Genomic DNA, 16,950 nt, shown 5'->3' on the forward strand with positions numbered 1-16,950 from the left:
TGACTCGCGGGCGCGGACGAATTCCCAGACTCTCTCCAGCTTCTCTCCAGATCTCGCGCTGGAGTCTCCAGACTCACAAGCCCGCTGACACACCCTTGCGGCTCGGCGTGCTTGGCACCTATTGTTGGCCAATCCCAGTTCTGCCCGCCGTCATTCGACGTCCTCCGCGCGAAACATGGGGAATCGCGCTCCTGCAGCGCTTCATGCCCTTACCGCCTCCGGCGTCCGGCCTGCGGGGCTGCGCCGCGTATTCGGCTGTTCGATGCGCTGGCGTGTCCTTTACGGCACATCCGTTCCGTCGGTGAGGCATCGACGGCATATACGGACATCGCAGCTCCCGCCCGGAGCCACAGTGCCGAGTGTGCCGGAGCTCACGTGCGTGCTGACTCCTTCCAGGACATCGCTGTGCAAAGACTAAAGCTTCCTCAGTAGCGCGCACGCTGATTGGCCACACGCGCTGAGTCAGCGCTGACACATCCAGATCCGCGCGGCGCGGTGCGGAAACGCGCCAGAACGATTGCTGTTGTTTAAGGGCGAAGAGTAACAACAACAAAGAAAGAAAGAGCCATGAAAACTGTAATAATATTAATTTTCCTACCCAGATCTCATAATATTTATTATAACATTTATAATAAATATTATATTGTTGACGATTCCAAAGATCAATCTAGTTATTATTATCAGATCCTCCTCTTTTTGTTTTATTTCTTTCTCCTTTGCTTTTTTTTTTACTGTTGCTCATAGATTTTTGTTCTTTTGCATTGTTTTTTTGATTCTGTTCTATTGTACAATACTTCCACATTTCGTTTCAACTCATTTCACCATCCTGCTGCGATAGATCTTGTATTATTCATTTTTGCTATATATACCAGTGCACATATCTGATTTATCCTTTATCCTTTTATCTTTTCTTTGGTTAATCTCCAGTTTTTCTCTTCGTTTTTTCTTTTGGTTTTTTTACTTTTGGGCTGTTTCACTGTTTTACCTTTTTGGCTTTTTTAGTTCTTTTCCACTTCTTTTTTGGTGTGTTTTAGTTCTGTGAAATATCTCAACCTAACTTAATTTCACCTAACAAATAAAAAATTTAATTTCGCTAATTTTCATTTCATTTCACTATATTTTATACCTTATATCTTACATCTTATATCTTATATCTTATATCTTACTTCTTTATCCTTATCCATATCCATATCCATATCTTCATATCCTCACTTCCTTCCTATCATCATACACTAATACATTCTTCTCTTATACTATACTAAATCACAAGAATCAAAAAAATATTATCGATTTCATCTAGATTCCATTTCTTATCTCTATTGCCCTATACTATATAACATACTAGTTCTTTTTTTTTTTTTTGCTTTTTTTTTTTTAAAAAAAATATAGATATCAATGGATATCATATCGTTACTCCCAAACAATACCTCAATAAAAAGGAAAAGAATCAATATCTCTAACATATCAAATAACAACCAGAACATCCAAATAAGTAACAATAATACCAATGATATTGATAGTACCGACTTCACTCACCAAAATCAAAATCAATATAACGATAACATCTCTTTGAAAAGAGCAAAGAAAACTGTCTCAAACACCCTTTCAAACCATCTCAATATCTATTGTTCTTCTCCTTCTTCTTCTTCTTCTTCTTTCTCTTCTTATTCCTCATTCACTTCCTTCTCAAACCCTGCCTTCCTCTCTTCCTCAGTACTTAATCCTTCAAACCTATTCCTATACAGTTCCTTATCAAACTCAAACTTCTCGTCCTCCTGGAACAACTTGATCCCTTTATATTCTGACCTCCCTTCCCTCAAAAGTTACAACCTAATATCCTACTCTGCCAACAACTCCCCAAACAACACAATCAACAACTTCAAAATCAAAACCTTCAACAACAGCCCCTTCATAATATCAGCAAACTACGATGGCCTAATAAACATACACTCGGAAATCAACGAAAACACAATCATCCTAGAACACATTTCAAAATTGAAAAAAAATGGTAAAATCTTCGACATCAACATCTCCTCCAACGACAATTTTTTCCTAATAACTCAAAACAACTCTCTCTCCTTCATCGACTCAAAAAACAAGAAAATACTATCATCCATCTCAACCTCCTCCCAAACTTCCTCCCAAAACAAAATCGACCTCTTCTTGAAATCTTCAATCAACCCTAAAAACCAAAACATCGTATCCTCAATCAACACAAACTCCATCCTCACCTACGACATCAGATTGCCTTCTCACAAAAATTCAAACCATGTTCACAAACTATCCTCTCCTTTCCATCCAATAAACAGCAACGTCTCAGACTTTAAATGGCTAGATGATAACAAACTACTAGCCTCCTGTCTCAACAACAACCGCCTAGAAATGTTTGATTTGAGATTCAATACAAACAACTCTACAACCCCCATTAAATCCTTTCAAAAATTTGACAATAACATCATAATCAACAACGATTCCTTGTTTTCAAATCACCTAGAAGGCGTTAAAAAATTCGAAATCGATAACAACTTCATCTACTTGCTAACAACTAAAAATCACATCAAAGTATTCAGTCTATCCCAATTTTACGAAAACTCCAATAACAATAACAATAACCACAACAATCAACCCATCATAGATTACTCAAATTTAAATTACTCAATCGATTCATCCAACCCAAACTTAAACTATGATTTCACCATTATTAACAGGAAAAACAATAATAAAAAACTCCTATGCTGTATATCAAATAACAAAGATAAATGCAATTACTCTTACCTACCCATATCTGATAATTACCAAGGTTTCGAATACATAAATCAAGCTCTCAATAACGATACTTTCAAAAATAACCCCAATAATAACTACAACGAAAATTATAACGAAAATTATAACAATAATTACAGTAATTATAATAATAAAAGATTTGATAACATATACAAGGGCTCGAACAACAACTTGGAAGACAATTGTAGTGGGAAATTTATCGATCTACACTACAATCAATACTCAAACTCGGTGTGTGTTGGTTTCTTGCAACCTGATTTATTCGCTTTCAATAATTTCAATAACTTCCAAAACCCATTTCCTGATGATGATGAAAATGATAATATCAACATTAACCAAAATAACCTAAACAACAATACTATTAACAACAACACTAACAACAACTTTGATAACGATAGTGCTAATAGTAACAACAATGACAATATTAACAGCACCGAATCCACTGATAATGATATCATCTTTAATGGATCTGGAATGAGTTTTGCAAATATCGAAAACAGCACCCCATTACGAAAAAACATTCAATACCTTAAATTTTCAAATACTGCTAGTCAAATTAATTAAGTTGTAACATAATATAATATAATATAATTTTTTTTTTTTTTACCTCTATTTTAATTATTATTCAATCAGTTTATTTTTTCAAAAAAAGAAATCAAAAATAAAAAAAATTAACCTTAAAATTCATATCCAACCTACCTCAAAGCTTCAAAAAAACAAAAAAAACATTAAAAATTCAGTTTTTATACTTTAGCACCTCTACATTCACATTCACAATCATTTCCAAAATAAATTCAAAAGCATTTACATTATAATTCTTTCCAACTAATTGTTTATATTCATGTTAATTCATTTAACTCAGTCAACTCTGCTCTGTTTCTATAGTTTTTGTCTATTATATTATATACCTCATTTTTACCCCCAATAAAACACATTACGTAATCACAGAATCATAATCACAAGTTATCTAATTGCATGTGACTTTTTGCTCATAATTACGTAAACAACAACAATATTTCTGGTTAGCAAATAGCACGTTTTGTGTCACGGGACTGCTGACTCAGCACCGTTTTTACTTTTTACCGATTTGGAATTGTATGAACATTCCGTTTTCTGCAGAAATTTTGGAAAAAAGCAAAAATTAAAAAAACAAGAAAAGAAAAAATTTTTCATCGTTCACAGCGTCTAAAATTGATTTAAAAGTTATTATTCAAATCATTTCAAATATTATTTCTCTTTGATCATCAAATATATCCTACATATATTTACACCATAAATTACTCCAATTTATCTTAAATACTCTGGAATTCTCTTGTATTTCCCTACAGTATTTGAATTCCTACTATTTTCGAATCATTAAATCCACTCTAAAGACAAACATTGTTCTCAATTCCTCAACATGGCTCCTAAAAAACAACAAAAAATGGATTTGCAATCCTTTCTTGCTGACAAGACCTTTGGCGATTCTTGGGCAGATGAAGAGATTGATCTTGGATCAATTTCCGTTCCTACTTTAAATAAATCTCATCTTCCATCCTCGAATTTATCTTCTTATGGCCAAGGAAGATCCGATTCTTTTGGCTCTAAACCTTTACGTGAAGAATTCCCTGTCCCAGATCACCCCCCCTTTAAAGCTATAATCAATAATTTACCTTGGGATGGTGATGAAAAATCATTAGAAGACTGGCTAGTTGAAAGATTGGGCTCTGATGAAGCAATTGAATCAGTTGCTATTCCAAGAGATTCCATGGAAAGATCAAGATTAAAGGGTTTTGCCTTTGTCACTTTCACCTTAAGAGACGATTTGGTTGAAATTTTAAAATATTCTGGTGACGAATTAAATGGCAGAAAAGTTTACGTTAACGTTGCTGGCCCAAGTAAAAATCAAGGTTATAGTCAATCTTCAACTCCTGTTGACATTGATTGGTCTGCTGTAAGATCAGGCCCTTTGCCTACAATTTCTAATAATAATGTGAATGATAGATATCAAAGATCAAGTCGTCGTAACTTTGATGAAGATAAAAGAGATTTTGATTGGAATTCTGCAAGAGGTGAAAGAGCTGAATTACCTACAAGGGACAGAGAAGATCGTCAAAATTCTAGAGGTCCATCAAATAGACCATCTCGCCCTGAAGAAAAAGAATTTGATTGGAGCTCAGCCAGATTAGAAAGAGCTGAATTGCCTCAACAACCACCAAGAAACAGGGAGAATCGTCAAAATTCTAGAACCTCAACAAGTAGACCACCAGCTGAAGAAAAAGAATTTGATTGGGGTTCAGCTAGATCAGAAAAAGCCGAATTACCTCCATTAAATGTTACCAAATCAAGAGATTATGATAACGAACACAAAGAAAAAGCACCATTTAAAAAAGCGGATGATTTAGATTGGAATTCTGCGCTCAACAATAAAACTGAATTGTCTCGATCTGTATCTACTTCACCTTCTAAACATTTTACCAAACTTCACAATGATAAAGAAAATGATGCTGAAGGCCAAAATAACACTGATGAAAAGCGTGCTGCACCCAAAGAACTAGACTGGTCAACTGTTCGTAATAACAAACACAGTTTTCAAAGGAATTTCTCAAGATCTAATAGCAACACAAGACAGAACAGTAATTACAAAAGAAAATTTGCAAACAGTCCTAATAGCAATAGTTTTGATAACCTTGATTGGTCTCAACGTGGTCAAGTGCCTCCCAGACAAACCTCAAGAAAATCTTCTTATGTACATGTCAATCCATATTCAAACTCAAACAATAACTCGAATTCAAAAAATAATAAAAAAGATGATCATGATGATACTCAAACAGCTAAACCAAAAAAACCAATTTACAGTGTTTTATCAACCGACGATATGGATGATGATGTCAACGAAAACCCTTCTGTTTTTTCAAAGCCAAAGGACCAACTTACTAAACTAGAAAAAGCTGCTGCTGCTTTAACAGTTTCTGAAGATGATGCTTCTGGTTGGAAAACTGTTACTAAATCAAAAAAATAGATTTTTGTATGTTTTTTTTAGACTTTTAATACCCTGGTTATTCAATATTATAAAAAAAATAAATTAAAAATAAATTAAAAATAAATTAAAAAAAATATTAAAAAAAAGGCATTTTTCTAAATTTTCTATTGTGTTGTCCTCTGATTTTTTTTCGTTTTTACTTTTACTTTTTCCCTTAACTTTTTTCATTCTCTTTTTTAATGATTATATTTCATTATTCTTCTGTTTAAAAGAATTTCACAATATAATTACTTTTTTTTTATTTTTGTATACTGGTTTTCTTTTCTTATGGCATTTTTTTGATTTTTTTCTTCTTCATAAAAATAAGATATAATCTTTTTATTTCAAACCAAAATTGGTATTTTCTATTTTGTTTATAATGTTATCAATAATGTCTAGCAGACGATTCTTTTATATATGCTTTTATTTGTATATTTTTTTTTCTTTTTTTTTTAGTTTTTTTTTTTGAATGTGTACTTTATTTGAATATTACCGTTTTATAGGATACATATAATAAAACCATTATAATAAGATATATAATAAGATATTAAAATTAAAAATCAATTATATATTTTCATTTATTTACATCAAAAAAATACATAATAAGAATAAAACGCAAACGTGAACAAATTAATGAGTGATAAGGATTTAAAAATAATCTGTTGATATAAATACGAAAATATTAAAATCAACTGCATTAAAAAAACATATAATAAAAATTAGGTTAATAGACGTTATCAGCCCAATAAAATCATCAAAACTAAGAAAACAGCATAACAATAGAGGAATAGTAAGGATAATCAATATTAAGTTCTGAAAATTAAGAAAAAAAAAATAAATAAATTAAAAGCCAGTGAAACCAGGAAAGATAGAAAGGAGAGAAATTTATGAGAATTATGACAAATAAAAAGGAATTAAATAAATATAGTAAAAACGAACAAAAAAATAAACAAAATAAGAGCTATAGTAAATGGGAAATATATGCTATACCATATTTTCTACAGAAGTAGGTGGATTTGTATTTGGATGAGATTGAGAGTTAGACGAGTTGGCATTTCCATTATTATTGGAACTTGAATTATCATTATTCGTATTATTGTTATTAAGGTTGTTTTCTGCATTTAAACGATCATGTTGGCAAATAATAGCACAGTTAATCAAATCTCTCTTTTTGACACCAAGTATTTGCCATAAAATCCAATATTTCCAAGTGTAAAAAGTTGAATTAACTCTATCAATAGCAATTTGCTCAAACTCAGGATTCGCCATTAAGATCTCGTTAGATCTGTGATCTAAGGGTCTAAATCTATTGAAATATTCGTTGTAGATGTTGTTATCATTAAGATGCTGGTTCCTTAAGTTTTGGATATATTCTTCTTCTTCACGACGTAAAGCGTCGATTTCTTCTTGGGCTAATAATTCGAGATGAGGCACAGCAGGCGATGAAGTATTATTATTGTTTGTGTTTTCATGGCTTTGGTTATTTTCGGTATTGTTGTTGTTGTTGTTATTATTGCTATTGCTATTGTTATTGTTATTGTTATTGTTTCTTCTGTTTCTTCTATTTCTTCTATTTGAATGGTGAGAATTGGAGTTCAAATTCGAGTTTTTGATGAAATAGTCTCTTTTACAAGTTGGACATGAAGCCTTTCTTGTTATTAACCAGGGATCTATACACTCTGAGTGGAAGACATGGCCACAAATCAAGCCACGAACAGTGTCATTATCATCAAATTGTTCAATGCAAATAGCACAAAGACCCGAGGTATAATGAGGAGTATTTTGGTTCAAGTAAGGGTTAATATCAGTGATATCAGATTCTATTTTTTCATTAATGATTGATGAATTATCGTTATTAGGATGGGAGCCTGGTTGTGTATTTGAATTTGAGTTTGAACGAGAGTGGGAGTGAGATTGGGGGTTGGGGTTTGAAATGAAATTATTGTTGATGGTATTTGAAGTGAGAGTGGTGTTGTGGATTGTATTTGAAGATAAGGTTCTATGGATTGAGTTGGATTGATTTGTTATATCATTTATTGAATCTAAGTCATTGATTACTGGGGAGCGAGAGTCAGTGATAGTTCTTGATTCATCTAGATCTAATGAGTTTCCAGTCGGTTTAATTTTTTCATTATTATTGGTAGTATTAATATTAGTATTATTAGTATTAGTATTATTATTAGTAGTAGTAGTATTAGTATTTTCATCATTGTGTTCATCATTGTTTTCATCACTATTTTCAAGTTTTTCTTCAATGTCATTGTATTTAATTTCATCATGAATGTTTCTTTCTAAAGCGTCCTTTTCAGCTCCACCATTTAGCCAGTCTATATAGGATCTCTTGGGGAATAAATATTCCACCTCATCTTTAGATAATTTTCTTCTCTTTAGGTAGCGATAAGTTCTTCTTCTATTGGTGTTTGTTGAAAGATAGTTGTTATTAATGTTGATATTATTATGAGAATTTTCATTTAAAATATTCAACTGGTAGGCCATAAAGTTATAATTTCGACCACGATTATGGTGGAAAAAGCCCATTATTCTTGGGGGTGGAACTTCAGATAGATTATCATTGTTGTTATTGTCGTTGGCGTTTCCATTATTTGGATGATTGTTATTATCCTCGTTATCGTCCTCGCTATCGGTATTGTTATTATTTCTGTTTCTTCTTCTTCCCCTTCTTCCTCGTCTTCTTCTTCGTCTGGACCTGGATCTTCTAGAAACGTTGGCTAAAGAGCCATAATCAGACAACAAAATCGGGGAAATTTCCTGAATATCGGGATTGTTTGAATTTGCCAAATAGATGGCCACTCTAGTTCTCAACAAGTACCTTGTGGTGAAGAAAATAAACAATAAAGCAATTATTACACCAATAGCTATGGCGATGAAGAACAATACTGTAGAAGGTTTGTTTGTAGTCCAAGTGACGGTTTGAGGAGAGGTGGAAGCAGTTGAGGAAGAGAGGGTGGAAGAAGTTGGAGTAGAATCGGCAGCAGCATCTGTAGAAGAGGGTGCGAGAGTGATGGTGGCACCATCAGTTGAAACCAGAAGGGGGGTTTCTGTTGATAATAGAAAATCGATCATCGTTTCAATTGTATTGAAGCTATCATCCTGGTTGAGATTCTGAGATGGAGTAGCCATTATGCCGCAAGATTGGTTATTCTATGGAGCAAGAAATGGTGGGAAAGGGAGGGTGGTGAGTGAACAGAAAGTGTAGGGAGTAAGAGATCAGAAAATGAGGCCTATGGGTATAAATATAGAGAGACTCAGCAATAAGACATTGTTTCTGCTGAAGATGAAAAACCAATAGAAGCAAAAAAAGATGTGTCTAAAAGAGACTGCCTGAGGTTGTTTTATTGATCCTTTTTGAAGCAACGAAAGGACGAAAAGACGAAAAAACAAAGAGAGGGTTTGTCTAGCGTTTCGCAGTGTGAAGCAGCATTTCACAGCAAACTGCTGCAAGTTACGGTGTACTATTATTTACTGCATCAGCGAGCTGCTTATCGAAGCGAGCGTTCGTCATGCGGTATGCTCGGTAAGTGCAAGAACTACCAAAAAGCTTGACGCCCAGAGATCAGAATCTGACCAGCCCACCTGTTCCAGGCTCAGACACCTTCACTGTACGGACAAATTTTCCTGGTAGCACAGTCCTTGCCTGAAAGAAAACGTCTGCTGCATATTGCCGCAGAATGATGTTTTCCAGCATAGACTGTCGCTGAAAACAACTAGAGACAGCTCCAGCTTTTCGCTTTAGAAAACGATCAGAGAAGCAAGGTTTTTGCAGCACCGGCGCTGCACCACCAAAGAGATCAGCCGCCGCAGCACCAGTACCAGCAAAAGCCGAAGCAGCTGCAGTTGCACCGCCACAGAGCCCAGCAGAAACCGCAGTGCTGTGCGTTTTTCGTGCTGTTTTTCCCTTTCGGTCGCTCAGCAACTGTGGCCTAAAAGGCAATAGAAAAGGCCTCCCATAGAGTATTGGTATTGGTATTGTATTTCTGTTATTGTCACTGTTGACAAATTTCTTGCTGAGTCTTGCTTATCTTTTTCTGTTCCATCTTTTAATCCCTGCAACCTTTCTCTTCCTCTTCTTTGTTAGGCTGCTGGGCATTATTATTGTCTTTATTGTCTGTGTTTTTTCTCGTTATTGTTTTCTCGTTTCATTTTCTCGTTTTTTGGAGAAAAACTTTTTTGGGTACTATTGTTCTATCCAAAAACAAAAAAAATTCAGTTACAAATTAGTTAAGCGTTCGTTGGATTTTAGTTAGAAATTTACTGAAAAAAGACACACTTAAAAACAGTTAGATACACTTAATAATTGCACTTCTTATACCTACTGATTACACTTATTAACTATACTCAATAATGCCTGCAAAAAAAGTAAAAACCAATATTCCACTTCAATCAAACACTCGTAAAAGAAATCCTATAATAATTACACCAGAAAACATCTGCAATAATACCTCGTCCAATTCTATTGACTCTAATATCAATCTTACAAATACTGCTATTGCTACTAATACTACTTCCACTCATATCGCTAACATTAACACTATTGCCAACTCTATTAATAACTCTATTAATAACACTAACAATAAAATTAACATGAATAACAACTATAATTATTCGAACAGTAATTCACAAAATTACTATCAAACTTCAAATAAAAATCAAAATCAAAATCAAAATCAAAATCAAAATCGAAATTCAAATTCCAACGCAAATCCAAATCCAAATTCTAATTCAAATAAAAATACAAATATTTACTACTACGATAACAATCCTTCTACTACCAACTCCACCACACATCAGCTGTATCTCTATAAACAATCTAACAATCGAAATCAAATCCAAATCCAAAATGATTCCCAATCTCAGTCTCACTACAACCCATACTCTCAACAACTGTCAATAATTTCAAACGTTCCTCATCAATATTATAACCTGCAGTCTGTTCAAACTTCCTACAATAATACCTACAATAATTATCCTTCAAATTACGACATAAGTCGACCTCACTCTCGCTCAAATATCAATACAAATAATACTAATAACATGAATATAAATAGTAACGCCATCCCAGCTAATGATTCGACTTTTGCAAACCAAAATTCAAATACAAATACAAATACAAATACAAATACAAATACAAATACAAATACAAATACAAATACAAACTCACATTCTAATAGTCTTCTTAATCCACTCTCAAATTCAATTACAAATACCCCCATAAATATCAACTCATACCAACCCCCATCTCAATACATTGGATACCCCTACCACTATCTTCCCCAAGATCAAAAGCTACAACCCTTTCAATATAAATACTCTTCCAATCCTCTCATCAACTCCAGTAGCGCTAGCACTAATCCTGTTTCCAATTACTACCAAAATCAAAATCCCATTTCCACCTCAAATCCTGCCCCGAACCTGCAGCTCAACCCCGAGTCTTTGCAACTCCTGCCCTATTATCAGCTGCCGCTTTCTGTCCCGAATACTCTCCTCTCTAAATCAGGTAATCTCAAATTTGCTGAAAGAACTGAAAGAACTGAAAAAAATGAAATAACTGAAATAACCGAAATAGCTGAAAGAAAAGAGAGAATTGAAAGAATCGATTTAGATTCTCAAAATACAATAAATAATATCCCCAACATGCACATCCCAAATTACTATTCTACTCACCAGCTGAAGAACCAGCTGCTGGATTTACTACTGAAAAATCCTTCCAAAATTCAATACAATAATACTGACCAAATTCATTCGCAAGAAATTGAAAATCAGCATCAAACTCAACCATATCCAAATTCTTATTATTCTTATCAATATCCTTATCAATACCATTACCAAAACCCACCAGATTCAAAGTACTACTACAACTATCAAAATCCTCAACCTCTGTTTCAATTTCAACAATCTTCAAATCAAATACCAGACAATCAACCTCAAAATAGAATTCAAATTATAGACCACACTCAAGATGGCTACTATAATCACTCTAATTATAACCCCTCTATTCCACAAAACTCTTCTCAAATTAACAACCAAATTCCAATCGCACCAATTCCTATTCCAATCTCAATTAACGACCAAAAAAATATTAAACCTTATAATCTTCTTTTGGATCCAAAAGCTATAAATGACCTTGCAAAAAACAAAAAAAAAAGCCAACATTCCCCAAATGCTAATTATAATAGCCTCAACCCAATTTCAAAATCTAGAAAAAATAAAAAAAACTCAAATCAAAATAATACTGACAATAATTATGATACGAAAAATAATGATAACTTATTTCATAACATCAATTATAACAAAGACCAATTCGAAATCTCAAATAACTTGACTAAAAAACAAATCATTCCTAGAAACTCAAATGCTAAAAAATTCAATATTATTACTGCTGAAAATATCAACAAAAAAAGTAAAAATAGAGCAAGGAACAAGAAAAATGAAAAAAATGATGAAACTGATGAAAAAACTCCCAAAATACTTAGAAGCATTAGAAATGCTAAAAACACAAACAACAAAACCAAAAAAGTTTCCAATAACCCTGAAACTGATGATAAAACTAAAATTAAAGACGCTATTATTCACGATTATAAAGAGGGAATACTCAATCAATTCAGTATAATCAAATCTGCTGACGTTAATGATACACTGTCTAAAATTAGAAAGAGAAAAAATGATATGGATGCTATTTTAAATCCTTTGCCTTCTACTGCCTCAATATCTACCACCAAGCTCAACGAGTTATCATCAAATAGTGAAACAAGCGAAATTGAAAAGAAAAATCAAACTCTTCCTAAAAACAAAAACTCTACTATCAGTAAAAATCTAGTAAAAGTCATAAAATTTAATCAAAGAGACCCTGAGAGTATGCAAAAGAAAAAATTAAAAAGTTCAAAACCTTTAAAATTAGATGCTATTCTTAATAACAATTTTGACATAGACAAGTCTCTAAACTATATTCATAGTGAAAAAATAACACCAAAAAGAAAGGTAAGTGTTTCAAATGAAAACGAAAATAAATCATTTTTTAATGATTTAGACGAGTTTGATCAGTCAGTAAAAGATGATCTATTTAGTATCACAAATACTTCGGCTTCCAAACAGAACATAAATAACAGAAATATAGAGATATTGATCGATGCTTCCAAAAAGGTCCATTCAATCGATGATGACGTTTCTGCTGCGGTTAACGTTCTATTCGATATTTTTAATAATTCGAAAAACAATTCGGCTCTGAGTTCACCACATGAACAGCAGTTTGATGCCATTAAGATTAACAATACTTACAATATTAACAGAAATAACATCAGCAATTCTAACAATACTTCAAAAAGAAATTGGAGCACAAGCACAGAAACAGAAAATAGTTTGACAGAAGAGAAAATCAAAGATATTCTATCTTTAGATAACAGTTTTTCTTCCCACCTATTGGTTGTGAAACCCAAAGAAGTCTTTGATAGACAATATAAAAAACAAAAGCTTGAAAATGGCCATTTAACTTATACGACAACCTTGGATAACTATCAGGTAAAAGATAAAGCACGGCTAGCAAGTGACATTGGCCCCTTCTCTTCTGGGGAATTGAATAAGTCTATAAAAAACAAAATTATTCAAAGCTCGAAAAACGACCATGACGACTCGATTGATACTGACAGAGAAGAAGTCGATATATCTGTTCTTCACAATCTTTCAAAAGTAATTGTCAAAGGCGGATCTGAAATCACTGCAGTAGTAACAAACAGCAACCGTAAAAGAAGAGCGCAAAATTTATTCAAAAATTATACTAGGTTAACGGATTTTGCTGAAAACAATAAAGATAAGATTCTCCAGGCTCAAATATACAAGAAGGAGCAATTATTAAAAGCGCTAACATCATTGCCTCCCACATGTTCAATTACCGGACTTTTGCAACAAGAAAAATTTGATAAAAACTCTATAGAGCTCAATGAGCTAATTGATGCTGAGAGAGATATGATGGAAAGAAGAGACTATGAATTAATAAGATTGAAGCTATGGGAACGTTATCGATTGAATTTGAATTGGAAAATATACCTAAAGGATAATTTTGAAAACTATGGCAAAATTTATAATTTACAAATGAAAAAATTGGATTCTTTAAAGGAATATTTAGAGAATCAAAAAAGGAAAATGACATTGAATAACAATAGAGAATTATTTGATATAAATTCTAAACTATCAAACAATTTACTCTTTGGATTTGATAATACCGATGAGTTTCTGGAAGATATAAACAGCGCAATTAATAAAATTTTAAATAGTAATGATGACATCAATGAAAGTAAATTAGAATCTAATATGGAACCTAGTTCTGATAGTGAAAGAAACATTAGAGGAAGATTAAACCGAATGAGAAAAAACATGGAATTAAGCACCCAACCAAAACCATTGAAGTCAATAATTGATAGTAAAATATTATTTAATAGTAATTCTGCATCCTCATTAGCATCATTGAAAGAAGGTTTTTCTCCATTGGTCTCTAGGAATGACTTTTTACTTATTACAGATGAGAACTTAGGTGATAAAAACATAAAACTATCATATAAGAAGATGCTTGATAGTAATGGTAATAATTCTCGAAGTGAAACACCCTTCAGTGGTAATCCCTCAGCAAATAATAGCCATACCAATTTAATGAATTATAATAGTGATAGTAATGGTGAGAGCACTTCTGAGAGTAAAAGTACCAAAACCATTGAGTCCTGTAGAAATAGAAGAAATGGATATCTGAGAAGAGGTAGAAATGCTGGGATATCACGAGTAATACAAGAAAATAAAGAGAAGGAAAAAGAAAAAGTAAAAGAAATGTCCAATTTAAGAATTAGAAAATCTTATGTTTTAAAAGGATTATCAAATGAAGAGCTCGAAAACGATTTGATATCACTTGGAATAAATGTTGATAAGTAAAAAAAAACTTAAATAATAGTATCCACTCAATTTGGTTCATTTGACAAAATAAATAATGAATAATGACCTTTTATATTATATACTTGTTTATTAATAATTTTTTTATTTGTTTTTATTATAATTTTTAAGTACTGTTTCTGAAATTGTGTATTTAAATAAAGTTTAGTGTCTTTTAGTGTCTTTCTTTTTTATTTCTGATGTTTATATGTATTTTTTAAGTTTTTTGTTTAATAATTTTATTTTATCGATTAGCCCAAAATGAGGGTTTGTTCTTTGACTCAAATGAATAATTTTCACGTTAATATCATTAAAAAGGGTCTTTTGATTTGAATCATGAATATCATTGTTTTTACTTTTATTTTTATTTTTGTTAAAATTTTCTCTTAAATTGTTCAAATTTTTGGATAAATTTTTATCAATTAAATATTCATTTCTTTTTTTCAAATTTTGAGATCTTAGATGCTGAACATTTTGTTGAATCTTTTTATGTTTTAATCTTAAATCGTAGATTTGTTGTCTAATTGAATTTTTTCTTTTATTTAAATCTTTTAAATTAACTAGTAAATTGTTGTTAATTAATAAGTTATTATCATTTAATTTATTAAAATGATCTTGAATATTATTTGAGAAGTTTTTAATTAAAGACTGATTTAAAGGAGATTCACTATTAAAGTTTTCATTATTAGAGAAAAAATCATTTAAAATTTGAGTTAGAATATCAATTGAAGTAATTTTTTCATTTGGAGATTTATTCGGATTGTAAAATTTGTTTAATCTATTAAGATTAATCTCTAAATCAGGGTTTGATCTGAAAGAAGAAGTGGAAGGAGAAGATTTTTTGAGTCTTTTAGTGTTATGTTTTTTAATTCGGGGTTCATTTTTGGAGATTCTTTTTCTTTTAAGTATATTTTTTGACTTTTTTTCTTGTTTATTTGGTTTATGAGATTCGATGATAGCATTTTCCGTCATTGTTTCATGTTGACTATCATTATTTTCTTTATCAATTTCACTGTTATCATTGTCGTTATTGTCATGATTTAATATAGAGACAGTTTGTTTCTGATTTAGGTCTAATTCAATATTTTGGTTATTATCAATCTTTTTTGAGGATGAATTTATTAATGAGTCTAAATTTGATTGTCTATAGTTCTTTTTTGGGGTTGAGATCGATAATAGAGATGATTCTGTAATTTTAGGATTTATTAATGGATTTCCCAATAGTGAATTACTAGATACTCTTTTTGGAGTTGATCTCTTAGGCGTTCCCTTTGGAGTTCCTTTTGAGATTCTCTTCAGCGTTTTCTCCGGCGTTAATCCATTTGGGGCTCTCTTTGAAGTTCTTTTTGGGGTTCCTTTCAGAGTGGACAGATTTTGAACTAAATAAGACAAATTACCATCCAGCAAGCCATTGAGTCCAATAGAAAGACTTTCATCTTTATTTCCGCCATTAACATTGTCGTTTTTTTTGGGAGTTCTAAGAAGTGGAATTGTAAAAGAGGCAGCGGTTACTTTACGACTATCAAGTGCAGCTTTCAGCTCAAAGACAAGTGTTAGTAGTCAGTGAAAAAAGTGGTTTGAAAAGCAGCACAACATACGCAGCACCTCTCTTCCTGGCTTCTCTTCGCGATATTCTGTCCATTCTGCAACGTCTTCACAACTATCTTCTTTCTGAGATGTGAGTGCTTTGATTATATCCTCCAACACATTTAACCTCTGAAAAATAAACGCTGATACTATTCACGTGATCAATACACGGGTAACTCTACATGCACCCCACTGATGGATTTGGTGCTGTGTACTTCATTTATGCATTTTAGCGCTGACACGCGCGTTCTGCACTGTGAGCCAATCATCGCCGTGAGGAAGACAATCCAGCGCGGGCGCAGGGTCAGACCCGCTGTGTCGGCCGCTATCGATGCCTCTTTATTTGCCAGCCGGGCACGCGCAGGCCCCTTGCCAGCCAATCACAGCGCGTGTAGCCGACCGGACCTCATGATCTTGCTTGTGTTGTTTTGGTGTCGTGAAACATTCCCTGCTAAAACGGAACTCGGCTCATTTTCTCGCGTTGTGATGTCGAGTGCTTGCAACGTTACCCGTCCGATTTCTCGCACTAAAGTAACACATGCTTATCTTTACACAGAAGGTCTGGAATTTACTCACCTCCATCTCTAATTTGCAAATATTGTCCAGATAAAATTTGTTAGTTAAAATTTTTTTTTCTATTTCTTTTCTCC

At 32.7% G+C, this 16,950-nt stretch overlaps 5 protein-coding genes across 5 annotated transcripts; 3 read left to right on the top strand and 2 right to left on the bottom strand.

Moving 5' to 3' along the window:
- Positions 1-1,395: 1,395 nt before the first annotated feature.
- On the top strand, positions 1,396-3,348 carry ASCRUDRAFT_80703 (uncharacterized protein; the record flags this gene model as incomplete). The annotated part of the gene is made up of 1 exon (XM_020194525.1): positions 1,396-3,348. One exon carries the CDS (start codon positions 1,396-1,398, stop codon positions 3,346-3,348), a length of 1,953 nt encoding a protein of 650 aa, XP_020047978.1.
- Positions 3,349-3,993: 645 nt separating this feature from the next.
- Positions 3,994-5,891, top strand: TIF3 (Tif3p). Its single transcript, XM_020193156.1, has one exon. The coding sequence runs from the start codon at positions 4,184-4,186 to the stop codon at positions 5,783-5,785; it is 1,602 nt and encodes a 533-aa protein (XP_020047979.1). The 5' UTR covers positions 3,994-4,183; the 3' UTR covers positions 5,786-5,891.
- Positions 5,892-6,411: 520 nt separating this feature from the next.
- ASCRUDRAFT_75652 (RING-H2 finger protein) lies at positions 6,412-9,137 on the bottom strand. The gene has a single exon (XM_020193157.1). The coding sequence runs from the start codon at positions 8,924-8,926 to the stop codon at positions 6,770-6,772; it is 2,157 nt and encodes a 718-aa protein (XP_020047980.1). The 5' UTR covers positions 8,927-9,137; the 3' UTR covers positions 6,412-6,769.
- A 771-nt stretch (positions 9,138-9,908) lies between these two features.
- On the top strand, positions 9,909-14,783 carry ASCRUDRAFT_75653 (uncharacterized protein). The gene is made up of 2 exons (XM_020193158.1): positions 9,909-11,649; positions 12,004-14,783. Exons 1-2 carry the CDS (start codon positions 10,148-10,150, stop codon positions 14,714-14,716), a joined length of 4,215 nt encoding a protein of 1,404 aa, XP_020047981.1. The 5' UTR covers positions 9,909-10,147; the 3' UTR covers positions 14,717-14,783.
- A 134-nt stretch (positions 14,784-14,917) lies between these two features.
- Positions 14,918-16,710, bottom strand: ASCRUDRAFT_7871 (uncharacterized protein; the record flags this gene model as incomplete). The annotated part of the gene is made up of 2 exons (XM_020194276.1): positions 14,918-16,190; positions 16,706-16,710. The coding sequence occupies 2 exons, from the start codon at positions 16,708-16,710 to the stop codon at positions 14,918-14,920; spliced, it is 1,278 nt and encodes a 425-aa protein (XP_020047982.1).
- Between the last annotated feature and the right edge of the window lie 240 nt (positions 16,711-16,950).

The sequence above is a fragment of the Ascoidea rubescens genome (assembly GCF_001661345.1).
Source record: "Ascoidea rubescens DSM 1968 unplaced genomic scaffold ASCRUscaffold_5, whole genome shotgun sequence".
Classification (NCBI taxonomy): domain Eukaryota; kingdom Fungi; phylum Ascomycota; class Saccharomycetes; order Ascoideales; family Ascoideaceae; genus Ascoidea; species Ascoidea rubescens.

What these genes read in the sequence shown, in the direction of transcription:
- TIF3 (XM_020193156.1), top strand. Translation starts at nt 4,184, where the DNA reads ATGGCTCCTAAAAAACAACAAAAAATGGATTTGCAATCCTTTCTTGCT.
- ASCRUDRAFT_75652 (XM_020193157.1), bottom strand. Translation starts at nt 8,926, where the DNA reads ATGGCTACTCCATCTCAGAATCTCAACCAGGATGATAGCTTCAATACA.
- ASCRUDRAFT_75653 (XM_020193158.1), top strand. Translation starts at nt 10,148, where the DNA reads ATGCCTGCAAAAAAAGTAAAAACCAATATTCCACTTCAATCAAACACT. An exon ending in CAAAACCCACCAGATTCAAA is followed by an intron (nt 11,650 to 12,003) that starts GTACTACTACAA and finishes TTCAAAATCTAG; the next exon opens with AAAAAATAAAAAAAACTCAA.